General features: G+C 45.9%; 1 protein-coding gene across 3 annotated transcripts in view; it reads left to right on the top strand.

The window, feature by feature from the left end:
- Positions 1-23297, top strand: part of ACOX2 (acyl-CoA oxidase 2) — a 35652-nt gene that overhangs the window by 5852 nt on the left and 6503 nt on the right. For all 3 annotated transcript variants that reach the window (XM_036869301.1, XM_036869303.1, XM_036869302.1), the window contains exons 6-13: positions 61-180; positions 504-619; positions 1323-1495; positions 3546-3708; positions 11136-11326; positions 12910-13080; positions 15603-15708; positions 19581-19798. In XM_036869301.1, coding sequence (XP_036725196.1) covers positions 61-180; positions 504-619; positions 1323-1495; positions 3546-3708; positions 11136-11326; positions 12910-13080; positions 15603-15708; positions 19581-19798 — 1258 coding nt within the window. The remainder of the gene's footprint in view (positions 1-60; positions 181-503; positions 620-1322; positions 1496-3545; positions 3709-11135; positions 11327-12909; positions 13081-15602; positions 15709-19580; positions 19799-23297) is intronic.

Here is a 23297-nt window from a genome sequence, read left to right as displayed (position 1 = left end):
TTAGCCTGCCTGCTCTGTACATCAGGGATCATGCTGGGCTTCTCACCTCTCTATCCTCAGTGGGACGGTCAGCCACCCATGCCCTGGTCCAGGCCCAGCTGATCTGCTCAGGAGCCCAGCAGGGCATGCATGCCTTTATTGTGCCCATCCGGAGTCTCGAGGACCACAGCCCACTGCCAGGTAAGCTCATGCTGCTTCCTCCAGGACCCCTGCCAGGAGACCCCACCAGGCCTCCCTGTCCTGGGGCCCCAGAGGTCCATGGGAGAAACTGGGGCATGTCTCCCTTGGGCAGGGAGGGGTCCAGTTGTACAGACCTGGCGCTAACTGGCTGGATGACTATGAGCAAGATTCAGCACCTGACCTCAGCTTGGTCACCTGCAAACAGGTATAATAACCCCAATGTCACAGGCTGCTGGCAGGCTCAGATGAGCTGGAGTGTGGGTGTTGGTACCTAACACACAAGCACTCAACTCATGGACGTTCCTACCTCTATCTCCTCCTAGGAATCACCGTTGGAGACATTGGGCCCAAGATGGACTTTGACCACTCGGATAATGGCTTCCTGCAACTGGACCATGTGCGCGTCCCCAGGGAGAACATGCTGAGCCGCTTTGCAAAGGTGGGGTCCTGGGGAGGCTGCAAGCCTGCACTGCCTGGAGAGGGGACAGAGGCACCCCGTAGGCTGCTGCTGCCTCTGGGTCCTTCTCTACAGAGCTGAGTTTGGGGCACCCCTCCCAGAGAGGCTCTGGTGTCCCACAGACCTGAGAAAAACCCCAGCTTAGGAGCTTTGTGATTTGGGGCCAGTCACTTGGCCTTTCCGAACCTCAGAGTTCTCATGGGTAAATGCTCACCTCATGGGGTGGCAGAGCAATCATGGGGTAGGGTGGCAAGGCAATCTGAGGAGAAGAGGAATGGGCTGAGGGTGATGTGCATATCTACCTACAGCGCAGCCTGGACACAACCAGTCACTGAACAGCCAGCAGCCAAGTGCTGGAGGAAGTTCTGGAGGTCTCCGTTTTGCCAGGCATTACCATGGAAATGTGGGGCGCTGTGGATTGTGGGGAGGTCTGGGGTGTCACAGGAGAGGAGCAGTGAACCAAGACACCTGGGCAGTGGCTATTTAGCAACAAGCACAGGAGTGTTTCAGTTTTAACAATCCGTGTGGCCATACCAGCACATTCTGGCTGGCGGCTGGCTGTGTCTATCCCGGGTGAGCAGTTTGAGGACGGTGGTGCTTTCAGGGCATGGAGGACCACAGTTCTGGGTGTGGGGAAGGCTGGGGAGCCCTGGCTCAGACCCACTGCCTGTCCTTGGTCTACCAGGTCTTGCCAGATGGTACCTACATCAAGCTCGGAACAGCAAAGAGCAACTACCTCAGCATGGTGGTGGTGCGGGTGGACATACTGTCAGACGAGGTCATACCACTGCTGCAGAAGGCCTGTGTCATTGCCATCCGCTACTCGGTCATACGCCGCCAATCCCGGCTCCGGCCCAGGCAAGGGGCGCCCTGAGGAGCCACTGCGGCCCGGGCTACCTCATCCCACAGTGCCTACCCCCTGACACCAACCCTCCGCCAGAGTGGGGTGCTGGGAGCACACGTTACCCCCCCTTGCACACACATTCGCCTGGACCTGGCCCATCTGGTCTGTGGGGTCTCTATCTGGCTGTCGCTAATCCAGGCTGACCAGCTGGCCCAACCTATGTCTGTCAGTGCCTGGCCCCATCAGGCTCTGTGTGATCTTGTGTCTCCGGCCCTGTACCACCAGATCTGACTCAGTCTGTCCAACAAACTCGGACTGTTTCAATCCAGTCACGGTATGGCTGTGACTGGCTGAGTGTATCTGGATCGGCTGGGCACCAAGCTGTGGGTGAATGTGGCTCCCGAGATTGTTCTGTCAGGTGTGAGTGACTGTCTGGAAAAGCCCAGCTGTCACGTCAGACTGTATTTGGCTGAAGTTGATTCTGTCTGGTTGTGACTGCCAACATCTGACCACGGTGTGTCCACGTCTACATCCATTTTGTTGTATGTGGTTCTGGCTAATAGGTCTACTCCATGGCACCAAAGGGCTCACTGTACCCTCTGCTTTAATGTGAGTATGTGTACACACGCATGTGCACGCACATACACACACACACAAGGTTATCAGATTCAGCAAACAAAAATACAGGACTGCCAGTTACATTTCAATTTTAGGTAAACAAATAATTTTTTAGGATAAATATGTCCCAAATGGGCACATATCCAGGATGCAGCAAACTGGAGCCTGGGCATATGGGGCCGCAGCATGAGCACAGGGAGAGAGGGTGGGGCTGGACACAGCATAACTGACGGAACTCATGGTGCAGAGACGAGCTTTAACCTGGCAGTTCTTGCCCCAACTCTACTAAGTGCCCCTTGGCAAGTCCTTTGCCCTCTCTGGGCCTGTCTTCTCACTTGTAAAGGAAAGAGTGAGATCACCAGGACTGGAACTTGAGGATGTCTGGTTCAAGAGTCTGGTGGTATTCCACACCATGGGCTCAAGGATACAGAGTTCCCTAACGCAAAATGGACTGAGGGTCGAACACCAGGCAGACCTGGGGCCGCCCTCAGCTCAGCCACTTCCTAGCTGTGGGAGCTTAGATTAGCCACCCCACCTCTTTGTCCCTCAGCTGCCTCATCAACTAAATGCGCGTGACAGAAACGCTCTTCCAGGGTGGTGTGAGGGCTGAAACGCAGTGGAGCATGCCAGGCCCTCAGCCCAGGGTCCTTTACTGGCAAACCCAAATCACCCTCAGCCAGCCTGGCTTCAGAATCCCGGGCTGAGGGAGTCTTCTCTGGGGGACAGGGGAGCTGGGAAGGAGGTGTTGCCAACGATATCCTGTCGGAGCCCAGTCTTCTGGGTTGCATAAGACTGGGATGGTTATAATAGTACATGCCCAGGTGAGGGGCTGCTGGCCCAGAGAAGAGCCACCAGGTTTCTCCCCATCAGCCACGGGAGGCGTCTCACATTCACACTCTATTTCAATCCACAGATAGTTACCGAAGGCCCCTAATGCTGAACAGAGTCTCCAGCACTGAGAACACAGCAACGGACAAGGCGGGTGCAATCCCTACCTTGGAATTCCATCCAACCCAAGTTCACAGCCTCAGAGTTATCGATTAGGTTCCACATATTTCCCAGCACACAGCACATGCACCTGGACAGTGAAAGGTCAAGGTTCAAATAATCAGGGCTTCAGGGCCACAACCTCTCACCCAAAATCCTTGAGACCAGATCTGTTGGAATTCAGAACTTTCCAGATTTTTAGCAGGTTAATACGGTGCGTATACTGTAAACCTCCACAAGGGGCAGCACCCATAAGCAGACATGTCAATATTTCTACAGTGAAATGTGTGGATATTCATGTTAGATGGAATTTTAAGATTATTACTAGCGTCACGTCAGTCTAGGTCAAATTTTGCAGTGAGCTATAAAAAACTGTGCGTTTTTAAGGCTTTTATGGCATTGGGGATATGGGAAGATGGATGTGGCAGGTAGCAAATCTTCTGCTTTTCTTCCCCTCAGTGACCCAGAGGCAAAAGTCCTGGACTACCAGACGCAGCAGCAGAAACTCTTTCCTCCGCTGGCCAAGGCCTATGCATTCCACTTCGTGGCAAACAGCCTCTTGGAATTCTTCCATCGCTCCTACAGTTCCATTTTGGACAGAGACTTCAGTCTCCTGCCTGAGGTACCTGCTTTCTCTTGGGGACAGGAGCTGGGACCATGGCTGAAATGGTCCTCCCACTGGGAAGCAGCCCCAATCCTGCCCCCATGGGCTCTTTCCACTTTCTCCCTCTGCAGACTTCCAACATCCCAGATGAACTGTACCCTGACATATAAATCCACCTGCATCTGGCCCCCAGGAAGCTCCAAACATGTTAGAGGAAATGATCACAGATAGTGTATAGAACACAGGTGCACAATCCCTGGTGTGTTTTTTTGTTTTTATAAATTTATTAATTTATTTATTTTTGGCTGCGTTGGGTCTTCGTTGCTGCGCGTGGGCTTTCTCTAGTTGCGGCGAGCGGGGGCTACTCTTCCTTGCGGTGCGCGGGCTTCTCATTGCAGTGGCTTCTCTTTTTTTTTTTTTTTTTGAATTTTATTTTATTTTATTTTATACAGCAGGTTCTTATTAGTTATCCATTTGATACATATTAGTGTATACATGTCAATCCCAATCTCCCAATTCATCACACCACCCCCAACCCCGCTTTCCCCCCTTGGTGTCCATACGTTTGTTCTCTACATCTGTGTCTCTATTTCTGCCTTGCAAATGTGTGCATCTGTACCGTTTTTCTAGATTCCACATATATGCGTTCATATACGATATTTGTTTTTCTCTTTCTGACTTACTTCACTCTGTATGACAGTCTCTAGGTCCATCCACATCTCTACAAATGACCCAATTTCGTTCCTTTTTATGGCTGAATAATATTCCATTGTATATATGTACCACATCTTCTTTATCCATTCGTCTGACGATGGGCATTTAGGTTGGTTCCATGTCCTGGCTATTGTAAACAGTGCTGCGATGAACATTGGAATGCATGTATCATTTTGAATTATGGTTTTCTCTGGGTATATGCCCCGTAGTGGGATTGCTGGATCATATGGTAACTCTATTTTTAGTTATTTAAGGAACCTCCATACTGTTCTCCATAGTGGCTGTATCAATTTACATTCCCACCAACAGTGCAAGAGGGTTCCCTTTTCTCCACACCCTCTGCAGCATTTATTGTTTGTAGATTTTCTGAGGATGCCCATTCTAACCGGTGTGAGGTGATAGACCTCATTGCAGTTTTGATTTGCATTTCTCTAATAAGGAGTGATATTGAGCAGCTTTTCATGTGCCTCTTGGCCATCTGCATGTCTTCTTTGGGGAAATGACTATTTAGGTCTTCTGCCCATTTTTTGATTGGGTTGTTTGCCTTTTTAATTTTGAGCTGCATGAGCTGCTTATATATTTTGGAGATTAATCCTTTGTCTGTTGATTCGTGTGCAAATATTTTCTCCCATTTTGAGGGTTGTCTTTTCATCTTGCTTATAGTTTCCTTTGCTGTGCAAAACTTTTAAGTTTCATTAGGTCCCATTTGTTTATTTTTGCTTTTACTTCCATTACTCTAGGAGGTGGGTCAAAAAAGATCTTGCTGTGATTTATGTCAAGAGTGTTCTGCCTATGTTTTCCTCTAAGAGTTTTATAGTGTCTGGCCTTACATTTAGGTCTTTAATCCATTTTGAGTTTATTTTTGTGTATGGTGTTAAGGAGTGTTCTAATTTCATTCTTTACACATAGCTGTCCAGTTTTCCCAGCACCACTTATTGAAGAGACTGTCTTTTCTCCATTGTATATCCTTGGCTCCTCTGTCATAGATTAGTTGACCATAGGAGTGTGGGTTTATCGCTGGGCTTTCTATCCTGTTCCATTGATCGATATTTCTGTTTTTGTGCCAGTACGGTATTGTCTTGATTACTGTAGCTCTGTTGTATAGTATGAAGTCAGGGAGTCTGATTCTTCCAGCTCCGTTTTTTTCCCTCAAGATTGCTTTGGCTATTCGGGGTCTTTTGTGTCTCCATACAAATTTGAGGATGTTTTTGTTCTAGTTCTGTAAAAAATGCCATTGATAATTTGATAGGGATTGCATTGAATCTGTAGATTGCTTTGGGTAGTATAGTCATTTTCACAATATTGATTCTTCCAAACCAAGAACATGGTATATCTCTCCATCTGTTTGTGTCATCTTTGATTTCTTTCATCATTGTCTTATAGTTTTCTGAGTACAGGTCTTTTACCTCCTTAGGTAGGTTTATTCCTAGGTATTTTATTCTTTTTGTTGCAATGGTGAATGGGATTTTTTCCTTAATTTCTCTTGCTGATCTTTCATTGTTAGTGTATAGGAATGCAAGAGATTTCTGTGCATTAATTTTATATCCTGCAACTTTACCAAATTCATTGATTAGCTCTAGTAGTTTTCTGGTGGCATCTTTAGGATTCTCTATGTATAGTATCATGTCATCTGCAAACAGTGACAGTTTTACTCTTCTTTTCCAATTTGGATTCCTTTTATTTCTTCTTCTCTGATTGCCGTGGCTGAAATTTCCAAAACTATGTTGAATAATAGTGGCGAGAGTGGACATTCTTGTCTTGTTCCTGATCTTAGAGGAAATGCTTTCAGTTTTTCACCACTGAGAATGATGCTTGCTGTGAGTTTGTTGTATATGGACTTTATTATGTGGAGGTAGGTTCCCTCTATCCCCACTTTCTGGAGAGTTTTTATCATAAATGGGTGCTGAATTTTGTCAAAAGTTTGTTCTACATCTATTGAGATGATCATACAGTTTTTATTCTTCAATTTGTTAATATGGTGTATCACATTGATTGATTTGTGTATATTGAAGAATCCTTGCATCCCTGGGATAAATCCCACTTGATCATGGTGTATGATCTTTTTAATGTGTTGTTGGATTCTGTTTGCTAGTAATTTGTTGAGGATTTTTGCATCTATATTCATCAGTGATATTGGTCTGTAATTTTCTTTTTTTGTGATATCTTTGTCTGGTTTTGGTCTCAGGGTGATGGCAGCCTCGTAGAATGAGTTTGGGAGTGTTCCTTCCTCTGCAGTTTTTGGGAAGAGTTTAAGAAGGATGGGTGTTAGCTCGTCTCTAAATGTTTGATAGAATTCACCTGTGAAGCCATCTGGTCCTGGACTTTTGTTTGTTGGAAGATTTTTAATCACAGTTTCAATTTCATTACTTGTGATTGGTCTGTTTATATTTTCTATTTCTTCCTGGTTCAGTCTTAGAAGGTTATACCTTCTAGGAATTTGTCCATTTCTTCCAGGTTGTCCATTTTATTGGCATAGAGTTGCTTGTAGTAGTCTCTTTTGATGTGCTGTATTTCTGCGGTGTCCGTTGTAACTTCTCCTTTTTCATTTCTAATTTTACTGATTTGAGTCCTCTCCCTCTTTTTCTTGATGAGTCTGGATAAAGGTTTATCAATTTTATCTTCTCAAAGAACCAGCTTTTAGTTTTATTGGTCTTTGCTATTGTTTTCCTTGTTTCTATTTCATTTATTTCTGCTCTTATCTTTATGTTTCTTTCCTTCTACTAATTTTGGGTGTTCTTTGTTCTTCTTTCTCCAGTTCCTTTAGGTGTAAGGTTAGATTGTTTATTTGAGATTTTTCTGGTTTCTTGAGGTAGGATTGTATTGCTATAAACTTCCCTCTTAGAACTGCTTTTGCTGCATCCCATAGGTTTTGGATCATCATGCTTTTGTTGTCATTTGTCTCTAGGTATTTTTTGATTTCCTCTTTGATTTCTTCAGTGATCTCTTGGTTATTTAGTAATGTATTATTTAGCTTCCATGTGTTTGTGTTTTTTATGGGGTTTTATTCCCTGTAATTTATTTCTAATCTCACAGTGCTGTGGTCAGAAAAGATGCTTGATATGATTTCAATTTTCTTAAACTTACCGAGGCTTGATTTGTGACCCAAGATGTGATCCTGGAGAATGTTCCGTGTGCACTTGAGAAGAAAGTGTAATCTGCTGTTTTTGGATGAAATGTCCTATAAATATCAATTAAATCTATCTGGTGTATTGTGTCATGTAAAGCTTGTATTTCCTTATTAATTTTCTGTCTGGATGATCTGTCCATTGGTGTAAGTGAGGTGTTAAAGTTCCCCACTATTATTGTGTTACTGTGGATTTCCTCTTTTATAGCTGTTAGCAGTTGCCTTATGTATTGAGGTGCTCCTATGTTGGGTGCATATATATTTATAATTGTTATATCTCCTTCTTGGATTGATCCCTTGATCATTATGTAGTGTCCTTCCTTGTCTCTTGTAACATTCTTTATTTTAAAGTCTATTTTATCTGATATGAGTATTGCTACTCCAGCTTTCTTTTGATTTCCATTTGCATGGAATACCTTTTTCCATTCTCTCACTTTCAGTCTGTATGTGTCCCTAGGTCTGAAGTGGGTCTCTCGTAGACAGCATATATATATGGGTCTTGTTTTTGTATCCATTCAGCAAGCTTATGTTTTTTGGTTGGAACATTTAATCCATTTACATTTAAGGTAATTATCGATATGTATGTTCCTATTACCATTTCCTTAATTGTTTTGGGTTTGTGTTTGTAGGTCCTTTTCTTCTTTTGTGTTTTCCACTTAGAGAAGTTCCTTTAGCATTTGTTGTAGAGCTGGTTTGGTGGTGCTGAATTCGCTTAGCTTTTGCTTGTCTGTAAAGCTTTTGATTTCTCCATTGAATCTGAGTGAGATCCTTGCCTGGGTAGAGTTAAATCTTGTTGTATGTTCTTCACTTTCATCACTTTAAGTATATCATGTCACTCCCTTCTGGCTGTAGAGTTTCTGCTGAGAAATCAGCTTTTAACCTTATGTGGAGTTCCCTTGTATGTATTTGTCGTTTTTCCCTTGTTGCTTTTAATAATTTTCTTTGTCCTTAATTTTGTAAATTTGATTACTATGTGTCTTGGCATGTTTCTCTTGGGTTTATCCTGCCTGGGACTCTGTGCTTCTGGACTTGGGTGGCTATTTCCTTTCCCATGTTTGGGAAGTTTTCGACTATAATCTCTCACATATTTTTCTCTGGTCCTTCTCTCTCTCTTCTCCTTCTGGGACCCCTAAAATGCGAATGTTGGTGTGTTTAATGGCTGTCCCAGAGGTCTCTTAGGCTGTCTTCAATTCTTTTCATTTCTTTTTCTTTATTCTGTTCTGTGGCAGTGAATTCTACCATTCTGTCTTCCAGGTCACTTATCTGTTCTTCTGCCTTGTTATTCGGCTATTGATTCCTTCTAGTTATTTTTCATTTCAGTTATTGTATTGTTCATCTTCTATTTGTTTGTTCTTTAATTCTTCTAGGTGTTTGTTCTTTAATTCTTCTAAGTCTTTGTTTAAACATTTCTTGCATCTTAACTCTTTGCCTCCATTCTTTTTCTGAGGTCCTTGATCACCTTCACTGTCATTATTCTGAATTTCTTTTCTGGAAGGTTGCCTGTCTCCACTTCATTTAGTTGTTTTTCTGTTTTTCTGTTTATCTTGTTCCTTTCATCTGGTACAGTCCTCTATCTTTCTGTGAATGTGGTTTCATTCCACAGGCTGCAGGACTGTAGTTCTTCTTGCTTCTGCTGTCTGCCCTCTGGTGGATGAGGCTATCTAAGAGGCTTATGCAAGCTTCTTGATGGGAGGGACTGGCGGTGGTAGAGCTGGGTGTTGCTCTGGTGGGCAGAGCTCAGTAAAACTTTAATCCACTTGTCTGCTGATGGGTGGGGCTGAGTTCACTCCCTGTTGGGTGTTTGGCCTGAGGCGACCCAGCACTGGAGGCTACAGGCTCTTTGGTGGGGCTAATGGCGGACTCCGTGAGGGCTCATGCCAAGGAGTACTTCCCAGATCTTCTGCTGCCAGTGTCCTTGTCCCTGCGGTGAGCCAAGCCACCCCCCGCCTCTGCAGGAGAGCCTCCAACAGTAGCAGGTAGGTCTGGTTCAGTCTCCTATGGGGTCACTGCTCCTTCCCCCAGGGTCCTGATGCGCACACTACTTTGTGTGTGCCCTCCAAGAGTGGAGGCTCTGTTTCCCCCAGTCCTGTCGAAGTCCTGCAATCAAATCCCACTAGCCTTCAAAGTCTGATTCTCTGGGAATTCCTCCTCCCAGGTCCTTTGCCAGACCCCCAGATTGGGAAGCCTGACGTGGGGCTCAGAACCTTCACTCCAGTGGGTGGACTTCTGTGGTATAAGTATTCTCCAGTTTGTGACTCACCCACCCAGCGGTTATGGGATTTGATTTTATTGTGATTGCGCCCCTCCTACCATCTCACTGCAGCTTCTCCTTTGTCTTTGGATGTGGGGTATCTTTTTTGGTGAGTTCCAGTGTCTTCCTGTTGATGATTGTTCAGCAATTAGTTGTGATTCCGGTGCTCTCACAAGAAGAAGTGAGCTCATGTCCTTCTACTCCACCATCTTGAACCAATCTCTCTTCTCTTGTTGCGGAGCAGGGGCTCTAGGCACGGGCTTCAGTAGTTGTGGTACGCAGGCTCAGTAGTTGTGGCTCGCGGGCTCTAGAGCACAGGCTCAGTAGTTGTGGCGCACAGGTTTAGTTGCTCTGCGGCATGTGGGATCTTCCCAGACCAGGGATCGAACCCGTGTCCCCTGCACTGGCAGGCAGATTCTTAACCACTGCGCCACCAGGGAAGTCCCCCTGGTGTGTCTTTGAAACCTGGAAAGCTCTGAAAACCAAAAGTCATTTAGAACTCATTTGGTGGCACAGTTTGACCTGAATTAACCTGATTTATCCCACTGAGTGTGAATACATCTTGCAGCAGAAAATATTAATACATTGGATCACTAAGGTCTCCCTGGACTCCTCTAGGGGTATTATATATAATCTACCTTAAAGGCACTGCTTTACCTTTCTAAAATTCAAAAAATATTCTGATTCCAAAACGCATCCGGACCCAAGATTCTCAGATAAAGGATGGTGGACTTACATATACATTAAGATTTAGTCTGTCCAGGCTCTGTGCTTTGTAAGCATTGCTTCAGTAATCCTTCCAACTGTACAGCAGGCACCATTTATATACCCATTTTACAGATGAGGAAAGTGAAGCACAGAGAGGTTAAGGGACATGACCCTTCCTCCCAAGGACTTGAAAGTGTGAAAGATGGGTAAGGGCTTTCAAAAACCAAAAACTCAAACCAGGTCTGCTGCCTGGCAGCCCCTCCTACAGCCCAGAGCAGTGGGCTGATGGTGGACCTGCATCCTCACAGACAAGCTCTCCAAAACCTCTGCCTGCCAGCAAAATCCACAGCTCCTGGATTATGGTGAGACCAATCCAGGAAGCACTCTCTTCCCAAGATCCTGGAGACACTGGTCTAGACAGTTTTCCTTTGTTCTTATTGCCCCTACAGCAACACTGCCTCTTTGTATGACCTTGGGTGAGTCACATAACCTGAGTCTCAGTCTTCTCATTCATAAAGTTGTGAGCTGAGGAAACAGTTCTTATCTCACAGAGCTGTTCTCAGCATACAGTGGGCACTCCGTGAGTGGTAAGCATGGTTGTAACTGAAGGGCCCCTTATGCCACCTGACCCCCTTCCTGTTTTTGCAGCTTCACGCACTGAGCGCAGGTATGAAGGCCTTGGTGTCGGACTTCTGCATCCAGGGGGCTGAGCTGTGCCGCAGGGCCTGTGGTGGACATGGCTACTCGAAGCTGAGCGGCCTGCCCTCCCTGGTCACCAGAGTGACAGCCTCCTGCACCTACGAGGGTGAGAACACGGTGCTCTACCTGCAGACAGCCAGGTAAGGCCCACGCCTCTGTCCAACCCCCAGGGACCCCACCAACTTCTGCCTGGGTTGAAGCACCATCTGATACCCACAGAGGGAGCAGACTTTGGGGACCACCGTTTGGAGACTGTCCAACTCCCACATTATGTCTCCAATCCATCCACTTCTCCCCAGACTCATGCAGCTCCCAGCCAGGCTGCCACCCCCTCTCACCGGGACAACATCAGTCTCCTCCCTGGTCTGCTGCTCCCACCCTGCCCCACTTCCGTCCTTCCTCCACAGGCAGCCAGGGGGATTTTTCCGAAGCCTAAAGAAGATCACATCTTTCCCTTGCTTGAAATTCTTCAATGGCTTCCCACAGCTCACAGGAAAATGCCACAGTCCACACTGTGGCCTGCAAGGACCTTAAGACCTGGCCCCTGCCTCCCCTCCATCCTCTCACAACCTTCTCCTCTGCTCACTTTGCAGCCACACGTTTCTTCTTCGGGGCCTGCACACTCACTTCCCTCCCCCTAATCCTCTCCACCGCCAGGTTCCTGCTGTACAGCTGGCTCCTCCTCATCCTTCAGGTCTCAGCTAAAATGACACTTCCTTCAGATGCGCCCCCTGCGGCTCTTTTTGTGTGACGGGCCTTGAGGGCAGGGAGTCTGCCGGCCTTGTTCACTGTAGCATCCCCAGGTTCAGCACAGGGTCTGCACCAGGAGGCTCCAACCTGAAAGGCAGGGAGGAATGGCTGATTCCCCCTCCCCGCAACAGGCAGTTTCTCTCTCTCTCTTATGTCTGTGGGTCTCGTGGCTGACCAGGCCTTTCACGTGCGTCTATCTCAGGGCAAAGAGTAGACAGAGCAAATACTTCTCCAGGCAGGGAGAAAGGACTTGCTGGCAAATTGGCTATATAACATTTCTTTTAAAAATTTTAAATATACATTTTTCTTTTCAAATTACAAAAGGAATACAAAATCATGTATTAGATACTCTATGCCCCGCACTGTGCCAAGCGCTCTGCAAATATTATCTCATTCAATTTTCCCAAACCCCCTCTCAGGTGACCCCATCCTCATCTAGAGATGGAGGCACTGAGGCTGAGGGAAGTGAAGTCACACAGGTCTGCGAGGAGCTGCACAGCAATCCAGGGTTGTCTGACCCAGAGCCGCTAACCATTGGATTAGCACAAGGAAGAAGCTAAGAGTCACCTGTAGTTCTCCCATACATGCTCGCAATCTTGCATCTATCCGTTTATGAGCTAAGAAAGTTTAATTTCCGCCGTCACTGTACAATTCATCATAAATCCCCAAATCATAAGATCTTAACCAAGAGAAAAGATTCTGTTTGTTCAGATATCAAAAGAGTTTATGTTCATGATCTGAGAATGTCTGCGGTCTACAGCTCCAGCTCCATTTCACTGTGAAAGAAGCTACAGCCTCGGGATGCATTTTGGCTTTTGAGTGAAGAGTAGCTATCAGTAGGGACCTGGGAAAGAAAGTGGGTGGCCCTGGTTCTCCCACGGGGAGCATAAGAGTGCATGACGCTGGGAGAGGGGTGCTGGGCTGTCCCTCAGGGCTCCCCACCCTCTCACCTGCTGGTACCCCTGTCCCCCAGGTTTCTGGTGAAGAGCTACCTGCAGGCTCAGGAGTCCACATCACAGAGGTCTCTCCCTCAGTCTGTTGCATACCTGACTGCACCTCACCTGGCCAGGTGCCCAGCCCAAAAGGTAGCCGACTTCCTCCAACCAGAGCTTTACACCACGGCCTGGGCACACGTGGCAGCAAGGTGAGCCAAGTTCAGAAATCAACCATCCCACCTGGGGGCAGGCTCCTTCCCACTAAGGCCTTTGGGACTGGTTGGGTGGACATTCTAGGATACTCTTCCGAAAACCACCCCCTTCCCCAACCTCCTCAGTCCTCTCAGCTCCTGCCACCAGGGGCAGAAAGGAGAATTCACCTATCAGCCATGGACCACTATCACTTCCCCATCCAGGTCAAGATAGTAGGAAGACATCACATCTCTAGCCAGTGCAAGGAATTTAAAAAATATTTAGGTTCTCACTGTGGTTTGCAATACAAAGAATGTACCCATATGTAAATACTACATATGTATTGGTACGTAAATACTAATAAATAAAGCAATACAGTCATCCATCTGTATCTGCAGGGGATTGGTTCCAGGACCCCTGCGGATACCAAGCTCCCAGGATGCACAAGTCCCTTCTATAAAATGGGATATTTGCAGATTTGCAATATTATGCGTAGGTATTTGCATATGCACATCCTCCCATTTACTTTAAATCATCTCTAGATTACTTATAATACCCAATAAAATGTAAATATTATGTAAATAGGTGTAAATACAATGTAAATGATATGTAAATAGTTGCCAGTGTGCAGCAAATTCTATTTGTGCTTTTTGGAAATTTCTAGAATTTTTTTTTTCCAAATATTTGATTCTTGGTTGAATTTGAAGATGTGGAAACTGTGGATACAGAGGGACAACTGTGCCCACATATTCGAAATATCCCACAATCTAAAAATAATTTTCAAAAATGTGACTATAACAAGGGATAGTATATGTTTATTTCCAGGGTCTAGTAGGCTCCAGGTAACACAGACAAGACCAAGGACTCCTCCATTCTGTCATCCAGCAAATATCGTCGGACACTTACTGTATGTCAGGAATGTCCAAACATGCCAGGGGGCTGGGAATAAAGACACCATCATGGAAAAGGTGGAGAGATTTAGCTACCTAGAAAGGAAACCTTCTGAGCCCCTCCCCAACTAAAACACCAAAAACAACCTGGAAAAAATAGTTTCAGTATATAATATGAGGTCTTATATCCCAACCTGTGGTCCCAGGGATGGTTAATAGTTATTTCAAGATCACAAGCAACTTGGAACATTTATTTATGTTTTTCCACAAATATTTAGTACCTATAATCTGCCAGGCACTGTTCCAGGCACTAGGGATCTATCGGTAAACCAGTCTGATAAAAAGCCCAGGCCTCGGGCTTCCCTGGTGGCACAGTGGTTAAGAATTCACCTGCCAATGTAGGGGATATGGGTTCGAGCCCCTGTCCGAAAGATCCCACATGCCACGGAGCAACTAAGCCCATGCGCCACAACTACTGAGCCTGCCCTCTAGAGCCCACAAGCCATAACTACTGAGCCTGCATGCTACAACTACTGAAGCCTGCGCGCTTAGAGCCTGTGCTCCACAAGAGAAGCCCCCACAATGAGAAGCCCACACACTGCAACGAAGAGTAGCCCCCGCTCGCCACAATTAGAGAAAGCCCGCGCACAGCAACAAAGACCCAATGCAGGAAAAAAAAAAAAAAAATTGCTAAAAAAAAAAAAAAAAAGCCCAGGCCTCACAGAACTAACATTTCAGTTGGAGCAGTGGGGCAGGCAAAATAAGGCTGCTCAGGGTAATTAAAATGCCATCACAGTTGGTCTTCCATATCCCCAGATGCAGAACCTGTGAATAAGGAGGGTGACCATACTACACTGTTTTATACCAGGACTTGAGTATCTCGATTTTGGTATCTGTGGTGGTCCAGGAACCAATACTCCCAGAGATACCAAGGGACGGCTGTATATTGCTTTTTGCTTAGAACTCAATGTGACATGTGCTTATCTATCCCATGACAAAACAAAATAAGTATTGCTTAATAAACAGTTTGTTTTGCATACAAATTCCAAGGGTCATGAGTGGATGGGCAGGGAATAGAAAATAAAAGAATAAAGGTTAACTAAATGGCAAATTACCAATTTCGTGGTTTGGAGAAAAAGGATTGGTTTTCTTTTCTCCTCTTTTCTTTTCTTTTAAGGTCCCTTTGGTAGAACTTGGAGCAGACTGGGTGACTGACAGGCTTCACCAGCCTTTAGAGGAAAACCACTCTCCTTGCTCGGCCATAGGAAGTCAGTCAGTTGAATGGCCTGAAAACACTGGTATCAGGATGGAGTCTGCATTAGAAAGAAGGGATGGTGCCTGGCCCAGGGCCCTGAGGCTTTACAGCCGGGAGGTTAAGAACAGTTCCACTCCTTATTAGCTACGTGACCCTGGACCAGTTAATTAGCCTCTCTAGGACTCAGTGTTCCCCACTGCAAACTGGGAATGCCTTCCCTTAAAAGGGTTAAAGAGATAATGTATATCAAGTATTTAGGTTTGTAACACAAACAAATGGTCAATAAATTGGTATTATTTCTACTTCTGTGGGACCCCAGGCAGCCTGGGAACAAATGCCATCCATCTCTTCCCCACTTGTTCAAGAAACAGAACATTTTTTCTTTGGCCTTTAGGCTCATAAAGGACTCAGTGCATCATTTACAGACTCTTATGCAATCTGGGGCTGACAGGCACGAGGCATGGAACCAGACCACTGTCATACATCTCCAGGCTGCCAAGGTGAGCTGCCCATCAGCTAAAGCTGAAAGAGACCTGTTTTGTTTCCCCAGCAGGTTGTCCTGCTGAGAAAATCTGAGCTCTGCCATTATTCCCCAGCCCTGCTCAGTGGCTGCCTTCATTTTACTTTCAAGGCTTTAGTCCAGGGTATTTTAATTAAAGGACTTAACTCCAAAGCAATCTTACTGGCAGCTCTTAGGGAAAAAGTGTAATGAGGCAGTGTTATTGGATTTGCTTCAGGTTGTTCAAATATTTCCTCCCAGATAGAAAAGCAGGTCAAGTCTCTCCTTAGCCCCACAGGCAATCCTTAGATGTCTGATTCCATTTCCACTGGGTTTTGTGTTTGTGCATAATTCACAGTCAGTCAGCAAATATTTGAGCACCCACTCAACATCAGCCAGCAGGCTGGGTACTGGGGGCTCAACAGTGTCCACAGACGGCTACGATCAGGAAAGCACTGTCACGGGGAAATACAGGCTGCCACAAGATCCCAGAGCAGGTGCAAGTCTACCCACCTTGAAGAGTCAGAAAGCCTTCTCAGAAGTGGCATATAGGCCAAGACTGCAAGGATGAGCTGAAATTAACCAGGCAAGGGGTGGAGGCTGTGGTTTTGGACAGGAAGGTGTCCCAGCAAAGGGACCAGGAGGTACAGCAGGAGGAGGCAAGAAAAGGCATGGTGCTTGGGAGGAAATGGACATCCTTCCAAGGAGAACCTAAAGGAAGAAGACAAGCCAGGACAGGAAGGAGGATAGGGGAGGAGGAAAGACAGGCAAGGCCTGGCACCTCCTGCACCACTGTGAGAAGTCTGGCTTCTGTTTTTCATTGCAGTGGGAAGCCTTTGCAGGGTTTGTATCAGAGGAGCGAAGCGATCAGTTTCATTCTAGAAGGATCATACAGGCTGCAGGGGGAGGAATGGACTGGAGGCTGGAGGCCAGTACGGAGCAGGCAGCAGCAGTCTGGGCAAGGGCTGAGGGTGATCCAGACCATGGACCTGCCAGAGGGCATGGAGAGAAGTGGGTAGATGCAGAGATACTGAGGGTGTAGAAGAAAGGGACGGGCTTCAGAGAGCAATGCAGTGGGAAGGAGGTAGGAATGACTGCTGAGCTCTAGCTTAGGCAGCTGGGACTCTGGCCCTACCTACAGCTGGAAAACCAAGGTGTTCACTTCAATCCTCAGGCAGCAGGCCCCAAAAATAGCAGGCTAGAACAGGGGAGCCCAGAAGAGTTTTGCAGCAGCCCTCATGGGGCGGGGTGGGGGGTGGCCAGGGCTGGTCAGGCAGGCTGGGCATGAGCGCCACCTGGTGACCTGCCACCTCCATCACATCGGCCGGCGCTGGTATTAACTCTGCCACCCTCCATTCTGCTCCGGCCACCACAGAGGCACACCCTGCTGTGTTAAACATCCGGTCAACACAGAAGAGGGTAAGCAAAGGCTGTGCTCTCACCAGACACCTAGAAAGGAACCACACCTGCCCATTATTCGCCTGCTTTCCAAACCCATGCCCGGCCTCCAAATGCACCAGACGCTGCTTGCCAGGGTTACCTCATATTAAATGACCCTGAGAGGGAAAGTAGCATGACCTCAGTTTTAAGGATGAGCGGCTTCCTGGGAAGGTGGTGCCCAAGCCAAGTCTCTAAAGTCATAATGCGCAGGGAAATCTGCGCTTTCTGGTCTTTGTGCCCTGGGAGGCCATCTCCTCTACAGAAACCTCAAGTACCCAACTGGGTCTCATCTGGAAACCACAAACGTGTAGGTAGAGTGACATGAGGGGGGGTGGGAACAGTGGCAGAGGGCTGGACAAGGAGGAGCGAACACGGGCCTAAGTTCTGGTCCCAGCCCATTATAGTCTCGCCTCAGTCTCTGGTGGCTTTGGCAACACAGCACAGTGCTTAACAGTACAAACTTAACCGAGAGGCAGACTACCCTGGTTTGGAGCTCACTGCTACCACTCACCAGCCAGTGCTCGGGCAGGCAAGGCCTCAGAGGCCTCATCTGCAAAATGGAGCTACTGATAGTACCTAACTTGTAGGATTATTGTGAAGATTAAATGCGTTAATACCTGTACAACTTAAAGAGCCACCTAGGCTATAAATGCTACACATCCCACCCCGACCCCTAAATTAGGCAGGAAGCGAGACTGAAACAGACACACAAACACACACACACACACACACACACACACACAATAAATAAAGTTCATTGTGTTCAGAGCATGGTGCCAAGGTTTGGCTCAGCCTTTCCCCAAAGGAAGAGGCCACCTTCCTCTCTCTGGTCCTCCTCCTGCTTTGTGAGGCAGAGGCCCTTGGGCAGCTCTTCATCACTCCACTCTTAAACCCAGGTCCCTGAGAATTTACGGATGTGGCTCTCGGATTAGAAAAGGGAAACAGGGCCTAAGTGAAAAAAGTGAGGCTCTCCAGCTTTGCCAAACTGGGTCCAGTTTGAACACCAAGGGCTGTTTGACCCAGCAGGGGCAGCAGAGCACATCTTCTCGTTTTCCATATCCAAATGCTGCAAACCCAGCATGGCTATGAGCACCCCAGGTCCAGGTGGCAAAGTGGTATTGTTAGCACCCATGTGAGGCCTCCCTGGGAAAGGCAGATCCACTCCAAGTGAGAAACCTCATCAGGTCACTGGCCTGTTGAAGACTCTGGTGGCCCCCTGACCCCCACAGAATAAAAACCCAACCATGTCATTCACAGCCCTTCATCGACCTGGGTCCCAGTTGCCCGTCCACCCTAACTTTCACAGTTCCCTGTCATCACCTCACCTTACCCTTAAATTGCTGCAGCCTCCTAAAAGTATAGCCCCGTGCCCGTGCAGTTTTCCCCTGCCTAGAATGACTTTACCCTCATTCCTTGTCCCTCGGGTAAACTCCTTTGATCCCTCGAGACACTCTAAGCCTTGCTACTTCAAGTCACTACCAGCAGGATGGGCATTACTGGGGAGCTATTCCAAAATCTGCATTTTGACAAAATCCCCAGATAATCTGTACGCACATAAAAATTTGAGAAGACCTAATATATATGCTCTCCTTTTCTCTCTCCTCCCATAGAACTCGTATATCCTACCAGATAAAAATAATGTGCATTTGTCTTAGGGAGAAGGGTTTAATAACCAGTAGGGCAGGAGCACCCACTAATCAGAAACGACTTCAGACCTAAGAGAGGCAGGGTCCTAAAAGCCTCCTGCTGGGTCGGGAGGGTGTTAAACCTTAAGTTGCTGGGCTGTGTGGAGGAGGGGGCATCCCTGGGAAGAAGCCTGGCAGAGGGGGTTCTCGCCAGTTGAGGGCAGTGGTCACCTACCAACCAGCATCAAAGTATTGTTTTAACCACCGACAAAGCTGGACTGTTGTATATGGGCTAAATAGCTTACATCAAGGAGTTTACAGTCTAGCTGGGATAAATTTCGTGTATATCTTGAACCTCTATTCTCTCACTTCAAGGCACACGCATACACACACACACACACACACACAACCACTGCCTTGAACACGGCAGACAATAAGTAGCTGTTTTCTTGAGAAAAGCAGTGCTGTCCTCCACTGTCCCCAGGTCAGCCTCCAATACTGCTGTATTCTCTCTCTCTACTTTCAAACCTACTTGACTGGCCCAAGGAAAATGAGGAAACTAAGGGCCAAGTTCCAGAGCCCATCAGCCCCCAGCATGCGCACACACACGCATGTGCACACACACGCATGCACACACCCCTGTCAAAAAGGTTCAGTTAGACGCGGTGAGCTAGTAGAAAGGCAGCTGCTTGTCAGCCTGCTGGGAAACACATGGCCACAGCAAGCTTATTCCAGCAGTTTTGCCAAGCTTCCAGGATGACTTGTCGAGGCAGAAATCAGAGGCTAACACATCTTTGTGTCTTTGTAGGCACACCTCTACTATGTCACTGTGAAGATTTTTACAGAAGCTCTGGAGAAACTGGAAAATCAACCAGCAATTCAGCAGGTGCTCAAACGCCTCTGTGATCTCTATGCTTTACACGGCATCATGACTAACACGGGCGACTTTCTCCATGATGGCTTCCTATCCGGCGCCCAAATAGATATGGCGAGAAAAGCCTACCTGGACCTGCTCCTCCTCATCCGGTGAGTGGCTGCCCTTCACCCTCAGCCCTCTGTTCACTTCAAACTCCAAAACCTTCAACTCTAAAACCTTGTTAAATGGGGGTCTGGCAAAAGCAGCACCAGCCCTGGACAGGTTTACATCCTGGCATCATTACACCAACATAAAGCATTATGAATTAATGAAAGGAAAAAATGGGGGAAAAATCACAACTAAAAATGCTTAAGAATAAATTATCTAGCTACCTCAGTCGAACTCTTCAACATTGTCCAGAAATGACAGAATCTACAGAATATGAATAAAAGCATACTACATATTAATAATATGTATTAATATGTATTAATTAATAATATTAATGAGCCTTGGTCTTAGCTAATACTTAAGAAACACTTATGCGTGGCAGGCACTATGCCAAAAGCCTTTATATACATCATCTCATTTAACCCTCCCCATTTTACAGGGGAGGAAATTCAGGCTTAGGGCCCAAGGTCACACAATTAGCCAGAGGAGGGTCTGGGCACAATCTAGGACCTGTCTGCCTCCAGAGCATGTGCTCTTAAACTGTATGTTAAAGTGAAGGTTGGGCTATTGTTTATTTCAAACCCATCCTTATCTTTGTTGAATATGCTTAGCTGACTAAACTCACTTTAATAATCCCTCAGCTTCAAAATGACATTTTTAAAATCTAGTAATTCACATACTGATTTGTAACACAATAATACAGTTTTTATATGCAGCATAATGCGGTGCAGTTTAGGGTCATGACATACTAATGCAATACTTTCATCCTGTCACTTTATATATAATCTAAATGATCACTTTAAAAACATATAAAAACCAAAGCCCCAACATGACCAGGGTACTGGAAGAAACAGAAATTAATACTAATTAGTAACCATTGTCCATAAGATGGAAAATGAGCTAACTTGAGAACACAACATTTTCTGAAAAATGGGATGCCTGTTGTGTGTGTTGGGGGCTGGATGGGGCATGACACGTGTGTGTATGACTTTTCCCCTAGAACCTCCAATAGTTCACATTATCAACAAGACTAAGAACAAAAAGAAAGGGGAATTCCCTGGCGGTCCAGTGGTTAGAACTCCGCGCTTCCACTGCAGGGGGCATGGGTTTGATCCCTGGTCAGGGAACTGAGATCCCGCATCCCACGCGGCGCGGCCAATAAATAAAGATTTGAATTTTTTTATAAAATAAGATATTCATGAAGAAGGTTTAAAAAAAAACTAGACCAGGTTCTTTTTCTTTCTAACAATATGCAACATGTTACATATGACTCCAAATAAGCACCTAAGAGACAGTTGGTGGTCAGTAAATGTCTGTTCAATTAAATCTTCAAAAATTATCAAAAGCTACATTTGCTATAATTATGCCCTGGGTATTAAACTTTCCCTAATATAGAGAATCCAGTGGTGGGAACCATTAATAGCATGATTGAGTACTGCACAATTCAAGCCCAAGTGTATCTAACTTTCTGAAACGCTTGGCATTTAAAAGCACATGAAGACAATAATGTTCTAGCCCCAATTGCCAGTGATAATGAAACACAAAAGATCACCTTAATACCCATAAGCATGATTTTTTTAATCTCCAACAGCATGCTAAGTGCTTCCCTTGGCCCCAGAGGCTTACAATTCAAGACAAGAAAGACAGCACTGACGCAAATAGACAACTTATGCATGCATCAAACCCACAAACTGATTTACTCACATTATGGGTTCCTAAGGTAACCTTCCGAACTACTATGCAGGGTAATGGAGGTCTGTAACGACTCCATGCTTTAAACAGTTCTGTGTTCCATGCCTCGATTATTCAGTATCGCCCTCAGGTTTCTGAGATGACAAATGAAGGGAGGGCACACTATTCTAAGTGACACTAAGAACCAAGCTCTCTGTGTTATGGTAATTAACTGACCAAAACAGTTTTTAGTTGTTTAAATGGTCATAAAATCTCAGGGTGGAGACTTCCAGGCAAAGATGGCGAGATTGAAACATAGGCATTTATTTTTGTTCCCTCCTGAAACCCTACTAAAACGTCAGTTAAATTAATTTAAAAACTTAAAAAAGGCATAAACCCATAAAAATTTAAATTTTAAAAGGCATTAACCCACAAAGAAAGAGAACAGGAGAGGAAACATGAAAAGTTTATTGGAGAGTAGATGGAACAAACAGTTGACTTAGCAGACCTGAATAAACTGAATCATAAACCAGAAGTAGGAAAAGCCAAGAAGCAATCAAGTGCCACCAAAGAACCTCAAGAACTACAGCACCAGGTACCTCTGGCAATGGGGGTGAAGGTAAAAGTGACAGGATGCATTGGAAGTCTATTTCAGAAGGAGTTGAATCCCCAGTTCCCCTTCTCCTGTCTGAGTAGTTTTAAGGCTTTCCCTGACCGCACCCTGGGAGAAGGGTAAACAGAGGGTCTATAGACTAGGGGACATCAGGCATAGTTGAGGATGAAGAACATCAGGCTACCCTACAGAAAACAGGGGCTTGAATAAATGTTTACAGGCCAATGCAGACAGCCCTCTCCCCCAGCCCTCTTTTCCCACTGGTTCCCAGCAAATTGGCATCCAGGCTAGTGTCCTGCAGGAAAATGATAACATGATCCTCCTCTAGAGAATCTGACCAGCCCAAAGGAGAGAGAAGTAAAGACACTGACACCGAGGTCCCCCAATGGTCTACCCAGTTCACCCCATAGGGAACCCCACACTGACAAGCACACCCAGAGTTCTAATCAGCTAGTTAATGCCCCACTCTTAGCTATGATCACTCAGGGATCACCAGACACCTGAGGAAAGCCCCTGACATAAAAGACAGAGACCAAGCAAGAACAAGGCAACTCGAAGGTCACAAAAGAATCTTCATGGAGAAGAAAACTTTTTTGAAAGATCAGTAATATCCACAAAGAGTTAAGAGGAGATATGGCAACCACAAAACAAGAATGTCATTTCTTAAAAAGTAATATTCAGAGAACAAAAAAAAAAAAAGAGCTCTATGAAATTAATGATAGTGAAAATGAAAAGCTCAACTGAAGGACTGGAAGACAAAGCTGCAGAAATCTCGCAGAAAGAAAGCAAAAGGGCAAGAAGACAAAAATAGGAGAGAAGATAAAAATAGTAAGAGGACTGATCCTAACTGCCCATCATCTAAAGAACAGGTCTAGAAAGAGAAGACAGATAAAGCAGAAGGGAGCAAATCATTAACAAAATGATTCAAGAAAATACTCCTCAAACGAAGGATATGAGTTTCAGATTGAAAAGGCCACAGACTAGAGGAGAGGAAACAAACACACTTACACAAAATAAGTCAAACATATAGTGTGCAAAGTGGTAATAAACGCTACGAAGAAAAGGATAGCAGGGAAGGGGGATGAGGAATGCTGGGGGTGGGGGTGGAGGACTGTAGTTTCAAATAGGTTAGAGAAGGCCTCTCGGGGAGGGTGATGTCTGAGGAAAGATCTGAAGATGGGGAGGTGAGAGGAGCCACGTGGTTGGCTGGGAAAAGT

The sequence above is a fragment of the Balaenoptera musculus genome, chromosome 11, assembly GCF_009873245.2.
Source record: "Balaenoptera musculus isolate JJ_BM4_2016_0621 chromosome 11, mBalMus1.pri.v3, whole genome shotgun sequence".
NCBI classification, from domain to species: Eukaryota; Metazoa; Chordata; class Mammalia; order Artiodactyla; family Balaenopteridae; genus Balaenoptera; species Balaenoptera musculus.
The sequence above is the reverse complement of the archived record's forward strand: the minus strand, read 5'-3'. Positions and strand labels throughout refer to the sequence as shown.